We start from the raw sequence: 15,065 nt of genomic DNA, 5'->3' as shown, positions 1-15,065 counted from the left end.
TTTTATTTCTTGGGAATTGTTAATGGGCTTTGCCAGCAACACTTGTTTTCAGCTCTCAAGTGTTAGCATTCCACAGGGCTCGTTACTCGGTCACCTGCACCTGAGTCCCTTCGCATTCCCCATAGGGAGCTCATCCACATGGGTTTCTATTTCCACAAAATGCCTAAGTCGTACAACCTTAGCACAGACCTATTCCTTAAGCTTCAGATTTTAAAAGCCGCCTGATTTCTGGACATCTCCACCTGTGTCTCACAGGAACCTGAGGCTAATCATGATCAAAATTAAATTCAGTCTCTTTCATAAATCTGCTCCTACCTCCAAATTCTGCACCTCCATTGGTGGCACTACTAAGTACTGGGAAACTGGGGGACATGCATCTTCTAAACATTTTCTGAATCCAACTTCTCTTTATTCCTCATTATCTCTTTTATTACTAGTCCTAATAAGCTCTTCTGGTTTCTTTGTTTCCTTTTTCCATCAGGATAGAGTGATACATATAAAACATTGATCTGCCAAAATCACTTTCCATCAGAAAGTTTTTATGCTTCTAGAACATAAGATAAAGTCCCATCTCCCTAACAAAACATGAGGCCTTCACAGACCAGTACCTTCTTTTGTTAGCCTCACTTTCTGCTACTTACCCCGTTTTAAACTTGACAATCCTGTAAAGCAAACTGCCTGTTGTTACCATTCCTACACCATGCTGTTTCTCACCACTCTGCTTCTGGCTAAAATGTGTCTCCTCTCCTCTCCTCTCTTCTGACCAGCTCCTTCACATCTCAGCCCCATGAATCCATGTCTGGTTTCCCTCAATACTAAAGCATATAGGTACCCCCTTCTTTATATTCCCATAATGTCATGTATTTGTTCTTTGTATGTTTGCTCAAGAAATAGACCATGGGTTTCTTGAAGGCAGAGACCATACCATGCATTATGACTCTAGTGCAGTGCCTGGAATTTAGAATCTGTTTAATAAGTACTTACTGAGTGAAGGGGTAACTAAATTATGAAAGTACTATATATTCCTTCTTGTCATTCTTTTTTCATATGGTGTCACTGTGTGGCAGGGGCAGTAGTGTTCACCAAATATTCCATGAATTCCTCCTACATTTCCCAGCCTTCCCTAAACTTAGGTCCCGGCCATATAAACAGTTCTGGATAATGAGCTATAAGCAGAAGTGATAAGTGTCACTTCCAGCCTGAGATCTTTAAGAGCAGTGACTGGTTTTCCATAGTCTTTCCTGCTTTGGCTCTTCTGGAAGTCTTGATTTGCAGGTAACACAAGATCATGGGGGCAGAAAACCACATGGGACATATAGTGAGAGTAAGAAGTAATCCTGTTGTGTTAAGACACTGAGATTTCAGGATAAATTTGTTACCACAGCACAATCTAGTCCATCCTGAATAAGGCTCATTGTTTCAAGTTTATACACTAATCTCTATCTTATCACACACATAAAGTTGTGTTGAACTTATCAGGTATGCAACTCTTTCTCTTCTCCTAAAGTCTGCATGATGCCTGGGCTTAGAAAAACTGCATCATGTGACTGATGTTTTCCAGTACAGAGATGGAGTAGTTCACTGCCTGTTCCCTATGCTCTAAGTGACAGCGGAATATTTCCTACACAAAGTATACCCCCGCACTTACTCATGCAGTCCTTTTTTTCCCTGTCGTAACTTTAAGTTTTGATGCTTGTTATAAATGAAACTTCTCTCAGGAATAGCACCACGTTCCACTGCAACTGCAGGCTAAAGGTATCAGAGACTATTGCCAAAGTAGTCCTGGAAGTCTCTGAAGTGTATTGTACTGACCCACAATTATCAATAGTCTAATAGTAACATTGATACAATTCCATTCTTTTCCACAAGTATTCTATCAAATACATTGGCTTTCCTAATTAGGTCTCAAATTTAATTAAACTATGGTTGTATCTTCTTTCAGTGATAATTTTTTCAGTTGGAAGAGACAAAAAAATCTGACTTCAGATGTGGCTTAATTCTAGGCTTATATGATGTCATCAGGATCCATCTTTTAACTCAAACAGGCTTTTCCCCTTTCCTCATGCCTGAAGCTCCCAGGGCTGTACCCTTCCAGTTTCAAATCCAACAGGCAAGAGCGAGAGTCTTTTCCCCAGAAGTCCCAGTCAGAGAACCATTTCTTCTTATCTGCTCTGAATGGATCCTTGAGCCCAACCCTGTGGCCAGGTGAATATAATGCACTAATTAGCTTAGGCCTTTGTCAGTTCCCTGAAGTGGTAAAAAGGATTCAACTTCAAGGGAAGCAGGTGGCCTTAGAGTGAGGGAGGGGATGATTTCTGAAAAGAAAACAGCAAGAGGTCATCATAAATCAAGAAATGATGCTGGCAGCAATAGCAACCTCTATCTTCTCTATATAGTCTGCTGCCCAGGATATAGAAGTTAGAGACAGCTTCTAGTTAGGGAGTTAAAGTGTTTCATTATGCACTGTAGGTTACACCTTGATTATATTATCTCTCTTTTTTTCTCTGAACTTCTCTACATTATTCTTTTCTCCCATATGATGCCTTGTGTTTTAGTTATTTATATGCATTTGTCTCCCCAATTAGATCATCAGCTACTTCCAGGCAGGAACTGAGTTTGAATAACTGTGGATCCTGCACTGTGTGTTTCACACAGTAGGCATCCTGACAATTCAACAACTAATTATTTGTTGAGTAAATGAAAAGATAAGAAACGAGTGGGTTTATACTATTATCACATCATGGTAATGTAATGCCTGGGAGCGGGGCAACGGGGGGAGATGTTTGTGTGTATGGTGTTAATACACACATATGATAAAAACCTACTATTTACCAAGTATCATGGCAAACAATGGGGATATGAGGATACAGTGGTTTAAAACCAAACATTACTCTGCCCTTCAAAAACTTATACTCTATTGAAGAAGACAGTAGAGTATAATAAATACTACAAAGGATAATTGTAGGGTGTTAAGGGAGAGTAATAGATTTTAACTTTTATTATTGTTGTTCTGATTGTTTCCACGTAAATTCTAGGTTGGCTACCTCAGGGATTACCAGTTTTGCTGGAAGAGGTCTGTTAAACTTGGAATTTCTTAGAGGATTAACACTAGATTCCCAAATCAAAGTTCCAGATCCAAGAAATTACATCTTATACTGTGACAAGAAAAGACTAATTTAGTTTTCTTCTCCTCTCTCTTTTCTCCCTACTTCTCTCCTAGCCTGAAGTTATGGATCAAATACAAAATTTAAGGGAGCTGTGGATGGATAATAATGCATTGCAAGTGCTACCTGGGGTATGTAAGTTTCTATTATGCCATGTTGTCTAGCATCTATGTTGTATATTAATTGTAACTGATAATGATTAATCTTACATCTTAAATCCCAGTGTTTTCCTTTCAAAGTTAAACACTTGTTAGGAGTGTTCTGTCATCGAGTGTTTTTCACTAATTTGTTTTTTTAATATTTCATATAACTTTTACGAGCGTTATAGGTGTGTAAAATGTATGAAAATTTTTCTTACTCTCTTAGGAGTATATTTTTCATCTCCTTCCCTATTTACTGTTTTTCAAAAGCTGAAAAATTCATATTGTTAAATGAAAAACAATGCTATACATGATACCAAGTCTTAGTTTTACAAAATCAGCCTTCTTCTTGTAGGTAACTAGGTAATGGTTTCTGCTCATATTGTTAGAGCTCTTGCACAAAATAAATACCTCTCTCTTGGTTCAGGTGATTTCCAATAGAACCTATTTGAGTTTTTGAAAAAGGCAAGGAGCATAAATTGTTAAAAATAGAAAGTTGAACTAGAATCGATTTTTCTTCTCAGCTAACAGAAAATCCAATAATACCTCCTGAAAAGTAGGTTTATCAGTCAACTCACTGAGTGTGACTATTCATTCCTTTTTCATCCAGTAAGAGAATGGCTTTCCATAAAACACTGCTTCTTACCACTCATAACACATGCACTTGAATATAAGCATGTACACACACACACACACACACCACCACCAACAACAACAACAACCACCAGGGTCTCTGGTGAAAGCCAACTCTAAACTCCTTGCATTGGGCTAAGAAGCCAGGGCAGCTGGTTGTGTAATAGTTCTTCAGCCACTGAGATTTAGATGTATATTCCCAAAGTCAAACTTATTCCTTCTTTGAAATAACATTTAAAGTTTTTTTAAATGATTGCAAAAGCAACAAGAACAGGAAGCTTATTCTCTTTTGAACAAGCATGGGACCACATAAAGAAGAAAATATGACAAAAGATTAGGGAAAAAATACTTTCTCCTCTCACCAAAGGAATACATTTCTACTATCATAGCAAATGCAAAACAGAAAAGCATGCATGTTTTCTATTTATTGATTTATTCAAAAACCATTTACAAATATACCTCTATGAACTAGAAACCATGCTAATGTCAGTGTTACAAAAATAATATACTCAATGACCTTGAATATATTTGTTTGAGGGGCTCACATATAACATGAGAGACAAATCTGTATTCCACTACACATAGCAGAGACTGATTTGTATCATATTCAAGGTATGTACAAACCCTGGGGCAACAAGTAAGACAGTGATCAATCCCTTATGCAAATATTGAGGAATCAGAATGTATGTCTAGCTGGAAAAGTTTATACCTGCTTCTTCAATGTATTCATTTATTCAAAAACACTTACATAGCATTTATCATGGGCTAGGCACTATCTAGATATTTTACAAATGACTCACCAAATTCTCATAGCAACCCTGTGAAGCAGATTTATTACCAACCCTATGTTATAGATGAGGAAACTGAAACAGAAAGAGTAAGTAACTGGGCCAAGGTCACACAGCCAGTAAATGGTGGATCTGTAATTCATACCAGCTCCAGAGGCTTTTGTTCACTCTGATGCTCCAAAATTCTGTTGCTATAGAATCAATAGAAGGTATAAATGAGAATTAGGCTCATCTTACTTTTCACAGTTACTCCATTCCCAAAATCCAACCTTGGAAATCAACTCAGACCTCTAATTCCTTAGTTAGTGTATTATTTAAATGGAAAAGTAGTGGTTAAATCTTCTGTAAAACAGTGCTGCCTAATTTTTTCTGCTTCAAAAGTAGATTTTTTATCATATACTGCCAAGTTTAAGTGGATTTCTCACTTTAGTTAGTACACTTGAATTCCACATTTTGTAATGCTCTTTGTGGGAATACCCCACACCTCCCTACCCTAAACAGGCATGGTTTTCTGAATGTCCAGTGCCGGCAATTAGTTGTTATGCAATTAACTAGAAATGCTTGACTTTGAAAGGCTAATCTTGAATGCAGTCTTCAGCCCATGTCTGTTAGTTTCACAGGATGATTAATCCTAAGTATTTAGTGTTATAAGACAGAGGTCCCCAACCCCTGGGCCGTGGACCGGTACCGGTCCGTGGCCTGTTAGGAAACAAGCCACACAGCAGGAGGTGAGCAGTGGGTGAGCGAGCGAAGCTTCATCTGTATTTACAGCCGCTCCCCATCACTCACATTACCGCCTGAGCTCCGCCTCCTGTCAGATCAGCAGCGACATTAGATTCTCATAGGGGCACGAACCCTACTGTGAGCTGCGCATGCGAGGGATCTAGGTTGCACACTCCTTATGAGAATCTAAGGCCTGATGATCTTAGGTGGAGCTGAGGCCATGATGCTAGCTCTGGGGAACGTCTGCAAATACAGATTATCATTAGCAGAGAGGTTTGACTGCACAGAGATCATAATAAATCGATTGCTTGCAGACTCATATCAAAACCCTATTAGTGAGCGGCAAGTGAAAACAAGCTCAGGGCTCCCACTGATTCTGCATTACGGTGAGCTGTATAATTATTTCATTATATATTGCAATGTAATAATAATAGAAATAAAGTGCGCAATAAATGTAACGCTCTTGAATCATCCCAAAACCATCCCCCCGCCCCCGGCCTGGTCTGTGGAAAAATTGTCTTCCGCGAAACCAATCCCTGGTGCCAAAAAGGTTGGGGACCGCTGTCATAGACACAGGGAAAAAAGCAAGTTCCTTTTTATTTTTAGTTCATGTACCAAAATACATCAAGCTAATATACTTTTTAAATACTTTTGGAATCCTGGGCTTTCATTTTTCCACTGTTTTTCATAAATCAGAGAAGCAAATAGATAATGATCAAAAATTAGTTTGCTACATAGCTCTGTCTTGTGGCCATCACTCTAAGATCAATCAATCAAAATATGACTAAACAGCAAACTCCAATATCTTCTTTTGCTTGTGATGGCTTCCACATTTTATTTGTTGTCGACCACTCATCTGTAGGCCCCTCTATGTTCAGAGAGATGTTGGAGCAACATTCAGCATCCTCAAGAACTCTGAGACGTTGGGCCTCAAAGGCCTTTATCACTCCAGGCTACTATTGCTTTTATAAGATGTTTGAGAGTAAGGGTTTAGAAAGACAAAAATAAACACCAAGTTGTTATTTTGCTTCCAAAAAAAAAGATATTTAGAAACTTCACACCAAAATATTTATTGAGTTTGCTGGAGATCGCAATTCAGGAAGCTTCAAAGAGAAAAGAAATTTTTCTCATCGTAATGAAACAAAAAAAGAAATATACACACACATAGACACATAATCACGTATATTATTCTTTCTATGCTCATCAGAAGAGATGAGCTAAGGTAACATAATAGTTCCTTGGGGTGGAGAGCTATAAGTAAAGTGACAGTATTTTTCCAAGGAACATATTTCTAGGCATGAGGAGAAACTCAGCCTCATGGCCTGACTCACGCAGAGTACCCAGTTCCGAGCCTAGCAACTATTCACCTGTTCTAAGACTGTGTTCACCCTCTGCCCACGTGGGGAACTGGAGGAGCAGGGCTAGAGATATGAGCTGCGTTAATTAAGGCGTCAGTCAGAAAGTGCTAATGTAATCGGTAGGCTTTGCAGTCTGAATTCCAATAAAAACCTAGTTTGCATTTTAGCTCCACCCCTTATTAATGGGGCAACTTTGGAATGTCACTTGTAGTATATCCTGTCATGCACCATCCTCCTGGATGAACTCCCCAGCCTCTGGGCATGCTTCGTGCAGCTCTCCACCCTCTTCAGGAATTGCCTCAGCTGAGAGAACTTTCTCATGCAGGGTTACACCCCTATTCCAGGAGACCTGCATCCAATGATCAATCAAATAAGACTCTGAAGGCCTGGTCCCTTCCCCCCACTTCAATACTATTTGAAGGGTCAGCTGAGGAATTCCTCACAACTTCTTCACAGCCCACCTTCATCTGTCCAATCCTGCTTCCTTCCTTCCCTCTTTCTTTCCCCTGGAATTAATCCCAAGAATCTCTCTCACAAATTTCTCTTTGTCTCCAGTTCTCAGGGAAACCAGCGTGTGACATTACTTAACCTCTAAGCTTTAATGTGTGTCAAAGTGCAGATTCTGATTCAATAGGTCTGGAGTGGGTCTGGATTCCACATTTCTGACAAACTCCCAGGTTGTACCAATGCTGCTGCTGTGTAAAACATGTTCTGAGCAGCAAGAATATAAAGTATTGTGTCAAGTAATATGTATAAAGTACTTAGCACAGTGCCAAGTGTGTGCTTGCGTAATAAATTTGTTTATGTAATATTTATGTGTTTATACTCTGTCAAATAAGTAGAGACAGGATAGTAAATTGTATACAGGTAGACCAACAAGCAGATGACCCACTGAACACAGGTATATGTGGGACATTTATTTGCAAATCATGCCCTTAAAGAAAAGGAAAATGAAGAATTTTATCTTGCTCTAATTCCCATAGTACATGTCCGAGCTAAACGATCACTATTCACTCCCTGCCCAGTGTATGACCTGATTCCTCCCCTGTCTTCAGTAATCAGTTACTAATCCAATCATTCCACATCTAAATTTTTCTCGAGCCATCCCCTCTCCATCCTCACTTCTGCTGCCTTAACTCAGGTCCCTTTCATCTCCTCAGCTAAACTGCTTCCAAATCCTTCTAATCCTTTCAGATCTACTCTAAGCCCAGTCATGAATCTTCCCTTCACACTTCCCTGAAGTCATTATTTCAAAACACAAATCTGATTATGTCATTCACCATCTTAAAAGCTTTGAATAGCTCTCCTTGCCTATAAGATAGAGATCACGTAATCCTCACATGACAGGCAAGGCCGTTTAACAGCTGGCTTCTTATGATGCTTAATTTCATCACTGTATTCAGTGACGTTGAATCTCCCACTCTCCCTCAAACACACCACGCTTCCTCACACTTCTCTGTGCTGTTCTCTCTTCCCGGTACAGTTTCTCCTTTTCTTGACAGCAGTGCCTTCCAGGCAATTTGCATCCCTTTGTTTCTAGGGCATTCTCTACATGCTTTTTTTATTGTACATATCATAGGGTATTATAGTTATTTATTTGACAGTTTCCTTCACTGCTATAGGCACCTTAAAGACTTTATCTGTATCATGACAAGTCTCTTCCCTCACATAGCTGACTTATTCATGATTGTTCTCCAGTATATAACAAAAGCCCTGGTACATAGTAGATCCTCCAAAAGAACTGTTGAATGAACAAATTGATTCTGCATAATAGGATGAAGCCCAAATCACGATTTAATACCTTTCTTATGCATTTGAAATTGTAAGAATCAGAATATCAGCATATGTTGCTTAGGTGGCAACTTTTTTCCTTTCTTTTCCTTCCTTCCTTTTTCTTTCTTTCTTTCTTTCTTTCTTTCTTTCTTTCTTCCTTCCTTCCTTCGTTTGTTTGTTTCTTTCTTTCTTTCTTTCTTTCTTTCAATTTACTTAATTCTACAGCAACTTTAAGATTATTTCTGCTATCTTTTAACATATTATCTCTGTTGGGAGATATATTCACATATCATAAAATTCACCCATTTAAAGTATACAGTTCAATGGTTTTCAAAATACTCACATAATTGAACAGGCATCACCACAATCTAATTTTGAACATTTCCATCACCACTGAAAGAAACATTAGCAGTTACTCCCTTCCTCTTGACCTTCCAGCCTCTAGCAATCCTTATCTACTTTCTGACTCCATAGATTTGCCTATTCTGGACAATTCATATAAATGGAATCATACAATAGGTGGTCTTTCGTGACTGGCATCTTTCACTGCATGTTTCAAGGTTCATCCATTTTGTAGCATGTATCACTACTTTATTGCTTTTTATTGCTAAATAATACTGCAGCTTATAGATATACCACATTTTGTTTAACTATTCATCATTTGATGGACATTGGGTTGTTTCCACTTTTTGCCTGTTGTGAATAACACTGCTTTGAACATTTATGTTTCTTTGTGGACATATATTTCATTCTTGAGTATGTACCTAGGGATTTCTGGGTCATATGGAAACTCTATGTTTAATATTTTGAGGAATGGCCAAACTGTTTTCCAAAGTGGCTGTATAACTTTACATTCCTCCTAGAAATGTATGAGAGTTATGATTTCTCCACATTCTCGCCAAAACTTGTTATTGTTGCATTTGCTTTTAAAATTAATTTATATTGTTGTGGTTTTTACAACTTTAAAATATTTCCTGAAAGTTTCTCAACTAACCCTGAGTTTATGCAATGTCATCAAGTCTATAGGGAAGTTAAAGACGTTGGTATACCTGGATATGTCAAAAAACAGAATAGAAACGGTTGACATGGACATTTCTGGATGTGAAGCCCTGGAGGACCTCTTATTGTCATCCAATATGTTGCAACAGTTGCCTGACTCTATAGGTGAGAACATAATATTTCATCATGAATGTTTATGTCAAATATAGTGTTTTCTATAGTTTGTTCACAGATGTAGGGTATATACTCTTAACATGATATTAATAAATTAGCATGATCATTATTCAAGGTGATAAAATATTTTACCAATATCTTAAAATGAAATGGTAACTGTAGTTGTCAAACTCAAGAAGACCCTCCTATTAAAATGATCTTACTAAATTGATATATTTTAAATAATTTTAGATCTCCTAAGTTGTAAAATGTTATTATAAGGAGTATATATCTTAGATTTAAGTACTTTGATAAACATGTATGTCTCCTTTTATTACTATAGAATTACAGTAGCTTCTATCCACGGTGTGGCTATATTCTATTTTTAATATTATTGTAACATCACTGTAATTAGGAATAACACAATAAATGTGAAATATCTTCATATTTCTATTATTCAAAAAAGACATCTCACCTTTATATTTAAGATTCATGAGGCCAGATATTTTGTCTGTTAGTATATATTAACCACTCAATCTATTTTTGTCATAAATTTTTCTCTGAGTAAAATAATGAAAGAATCTAATTTAAATATGAGTAAACCTTTTGTATGTATACCTTATTATTATTATTTATGAGAGGAAACAGCTAGGAGAGTAATCATCAAACTACTTAACTTTGGAATGTAGTTTTTAACACTCTGAATTAGATGTATCGTATATTCTGGAACTTATTAATGCTTCTGAAAATTGAGTCACAACCTAGGTAGCCTGATTGAAGGGAAGCTAGAAGACAAAACAGTTCCCCAAATTTTTCTTCAATATTTTATTGCTTCCATTTTCACTGTTCTTTCAGGCTAATAGAGAATATTAGTTTTAGCAGAACAGGCTGGCTTTTCTTTCTTTGTAGATTTGATGACTTTTTTATTTATATAATTATATATTTTTATAACAGCGTTTCTCCAACTTACTCCACCCTAAGACTTATCTGAGAGCTTTATTAAACAGTTCCACATTCCCAGGCTCTCTCTGTGAAAATTCTGATTCAATAAATGTGTAATAAGCCCTCTGTTCTGTATTCTTGTTAAATATCCTAGATGAAACTTATGACCAGATAAGCTTAGAAAATACTATTTAGTGTTGTAGAAGGTAAGGAAATATAATAGTTTAAAAGGGCATCCTCTAGTCAAGATGATAGAGATGGTCATCTGGTCAAGATAACCATCTGGTCAAAATACATATCTTACTCTCCTACTCAATCACCACTCCATACCTCTTCAAAGACACAATGAGAATGGAAAAACTATATTAGAAAAACATATTTTTGTTCATTACTGCCTCCTCTGTACAAAGAATTATGCCTGGTGTATGGTAAGTGCTCCTTAAGTATTTATTTAGTAAATAAAATAATTTTGCCCTGCTTAAGAAGAATGAACATATACCCGGATTTGAGACATAATGGAAACACAGAAATGACCCCAGGCCTGACTGATGGGCTTTAGACCACAAACAGAAGTGGCAGCCATAAATTGTTCCTGCAGTAAAAAAAAAAAAGACCTTAAGCATACCAGGAGGATACAGACTTACAGGGACTGAGGCAGGGAAGGAACCCTTTTCTGCAAAGAGAGACTTGAAAAAACCTGCAACTAATATGTAGAGCTAGGGTGGAAGGAGAGAACAGATACAGATTCACTGCTGAAAATTACGGCACGTCACAAGCTGGTTTGGACTGAATCTGCAATATCCACATCAAATGAGAGTACCATGTTGCTAATATAAGACCTGGTTCTGAACTCCAGAAACTTGGGGGTCAGGTGGAGGTAACCATAAAAGTGCCAGACAGGGAGGGATGAGCATAGGTAAGGAAAAAATATTCACCCTCACAAATGGGCATGAAAACAAAAATTTTAAAGGAAAACTAATGTTACAACAACCAAAAACTCAAACAATAGGAAAATTTACCCCAAGGGAAACCAAAATTATCAAGCAATGTAAAAAAAATTTTTAAGTATGTGCAGATCCTCAAATAGATAAAAGGAAGAATAACATTTGTAAAAATAAAAATAACTTACAAAACAAAAACAGGAGCTATGACTAAGAAAAGGTGGTTATAAAAAAGAACCAATTAGAAATTCTGGAAATGAAAATGTCACATAGTGAAATAAAAGATGATATGATTATTTGTTTAAAATATCTTCCATTAAGAAAGCAGACTAGGGAATTAGCCTTCTGGTCTGGGGAAGGCAGCATGTATAGATGATAGAAAATATCAGATTAGATCCTGGGATGATAAAACAGACCAGCACAGGCAGGTGGTATTACATATTTAACATCTTCACTTAGAATCTGAGTGGTTCTCAAATTAAGAAAGTAACTTGTTAGTAGCTTACTCCTGGAACTATCTTTGGACCCTATTGACCTTTTAGGGAAAATTGCATTTAAACATCTGCAGAGTTGCCAGGCTACCTGATTATACACGTAGAATGGCTGACTTTCCTCTAAGAATTTCCTTCTTGGTCAAGAGAAATACCTGGGAACTCTGTTCAAAGGTCCTAAAATTATTTGTTGATTCTGATTGGATGGTAAATTGCATCTTTTCTTCTTTATTTGAGCATGGATCGTCTATTGAACTACCAACATTTAAAGGAATAAAAGACAAGAAACGTCACAGTATTAATAAAGGGAAATAGCAACTAAAATAAAATCTTTGCTTCCTTTACACCTATTTTAATTCTGCAGTTGTGGGGTATTTGAATGGAGTGATATATTCAACAATGAACCCTGTATGCTGAGTCCCTTTCCTTGTGCTGGTTCCAGGGAAAATGAAGGGGGCTCTTTACATTTTCTAGATAGAGCTTTAATAATCAGCTTCTTTGGATAGCAGAGAAACTCAGTAAAGGAGAATATAATTTTTTTACTTTCCAAAATAACTTATCTTATTCACTTAGTGGTTAAAGACACAGGTTTTGTAGTCAAGCTACCCGAGTTCAAATTCTGGCTTTTCTACCTTACTAACTGTGTGACTTTACACAAGCTACTTAATCTCTCTGTGCCTCAGTTTTATCATCTTTTAAGTGGGGAAGTAATAGTACCTGCATCAGGGGATTATTTTGAGAAATAAATGAATTAATATAAGTAAAATTGCTTAGAACAGTACCTGGCACATAGTAAATGTTCAATCAATGTTAGGTACTATAATAATATAATAATTATTATAATCTTAGATATGATGAGTGCACAGCCATTTGGCTTTCAAAATTCTATTATCTAGGGTAAATGCCATGTAAATATTAGCTATTTTTGATATTAATGTTTAATACATTGCTTCTTATTATATATTTATATATAAGTAGCTAAAATCATAGCAAAAAAAGCCTCCTTTTTCTTTCTCTTCAGTATATCTGAGTTGGGAATATAGGATAAAGAGGTGGGGAATTGAGGAAGAAATAGGATAAAGTACCTTTGGTTCCTGAGGGTAGAAGAGAGTCCAAGCAGATATGATATAGCTATGTAGTATTTATCTGCAAGAGGAAGTCATGAGCAACAGAGATGAGGCTGATGGCCTATTTCCACTCCAAGGACAATCAGATTCCTACAGAAACTCCAGAATGTGTCCAAAGGGCACACCCTTGGATGGAATATGTGAGTGACAAAGTAGCCACACCACAAATGAGTGAAGTCCCCTTAAGTCCACAGACGTGGAACTAAGAAGGGAGCCCTAACTCACTTCAACCTTTAAAGCTATAGAAGCTTCTGTCAATTGTCAGAGCCACACTACTCCATTCTTCAAAAAAAATCTGTTGCATCAATCTTTTGGCCTTAATCCCTATCCTGCCTCGAAATTTTCTCACCACTACTTCAGACCTAGGAACTGTGATTCTCTTAAAGACTGCTTTGCAACCTGGTTTCATGTTTGCAGAGCCATCTGTAACCCAGCCCAAAATTTCTCGGGACCCAATCAAGTGATGTTGAGACTGTCAGCCCTCCTCTGGCTCCACTGGTGGGCAGGGGCAGTAGTTTGATCAGGGCTACAACTCATAAAAAAGTTAGCTGTAGGGCTTCCCTGGTGGCGCAGTGGTTGAGAATCTGCCTGCCAATGCGGGGGACACAGGTTCGAGCCCTGGTCTGGGAAGATCCCACATGCCGCGGAGCAACTGGGCCCGTGAGCCACAATTACTGCGTCTGGAGCCTGTGCTCCGCAACGAGAGGCCGCGATAGTGAGAGGCCCGCGCACCGTGATGAAGAGTGGCCCCCACTTGCCACAGCTGGAGAAAGCCCTGGCACAGAAACGAAGACCCAACATAGCCATAAATAAAATAAATAAATAAAATTAAAAAAAAAAAAAAAGTTAGCTGTAATTCATAGCCCCCCGTTGTCTTTTCACAATTGATGAACAAGCTCAGGAGTTCTTTTATATTTCCAAGGTCTATAGTTTTTTACACATGCACCAGAGAAGCTAAAGTGATTCAGTCACCCTTTGAGCATAGATGAATATGGCAGTGGGTATTCAAATTTCAGAGATAAATTACCCCAGTGAGAATTGTCTTCTTTCTCAGGTGCTACTGTTTTCAGCCATGTATCCTAACAGCACAAGCTGATGTATTAATCTCCAAATATTGTAGGTATTTTCTCACAGCAGTCTGATAGTGATAACATTTCTCTCCACTAGAGCAGAAATTCTGAGTGCTTCTGCGGAATACGTAACTGAGCATACTGAAACTTAAAGTGCAACAATGGCTTTATTTCAGACTTCTTGTGACTTATTTTTTGCCTTTAAGGTATGCTCAAAATACTTGAGGTGGGTAGGCATGAGCTATAGCAGTGCTTCTGAGAGCATGTTCGCAAAACACCACTATACAAGATACTCTGTGCACACACACAAGTTGCCCAATAACTTTAGTGTCACCCTGTTACATTAGCATATTAAAAAGTCCTAGAAAAACTTCATTAAATAAATCTGGTTGATTTTGTTTAATTTAGCATTTCCCAAACGCATTCAACCATGGAACCTGCTATATCCGTCAGAACAAGTTTTCTGCAAAACAAGTCGTCTATAGCGTATATCTATAGTTCCAATGTAAAACAAAAATTAGCCACTGTTAATGCTTTGTCTTGGATTTTAGCTATTTAAGCCATATTGATACTATGGGCTCTGTTACGGCTGGGTAAAGGAAGCTGTTCTTCAATTACTCTGTGGTTTTTAATGTGCTCATTAAAACCCTGGGAGTAGGAGTAGATCAAGCAGTAAGGGTATGGAGGGCATAAATCAGACAGTGAAATATAAATAGTTGGAACTTCAATTCTTGACCAGTTCTACTTGATAGATTAAAAACTA

The 15,065-nt window shown here is 37.6% G+C and overlaps 1 protein-coding gene across 4 annotated transcripts in view; it reads left to right on the top strand.

The window, feature by feature from the left end:
- The window catches only part of LRRC7 (leucine rich repeat containing 7), a 533,218-nt gene that overhangs the window by 369,797 nt on the left and 148,356 nt on the right, over nucleotides 1-15,065 (top strand). For all 4 annotated transcript variants that reach the window (XM_082418775.1, XM_082418774.1, XM_082418778.1 and 1 more), the window contains exons 9-10: nucleotides 3,221-3,295; nucleotides 9,599-9,743. In XM_082418775.1, the coding sequence (XP_082274901.1) occupies nucleotides 3,221-3,295; nucleotides 9,599-9,743 (220 nt within the window). The remainder of the gene's footprint in view (nucleotides 1-3,220; nucleotides 3,296-9,598; nucleotides 9,744-15,065) is intronic.

The sequence above is a fragment of the Balaenoptera physalus genome (assembly GCF_965194825.1).
Source record: "Balaenoptera physalus genome assembly, chromosome: 1".
Classification (NCBI taxonomy): domain Eukaryota; kingdom Metazoa; phylum Chordata; class Mammalia; order Artiodactyla; family Balaenopteridae; genus Balaenoptera; species Balaenoptera physalus.
The sequence above is the reverse complement of the archived record's forward strand: the minus strand, read 5'-3'. Positions and strand labels throughout refer to the sequence as shown.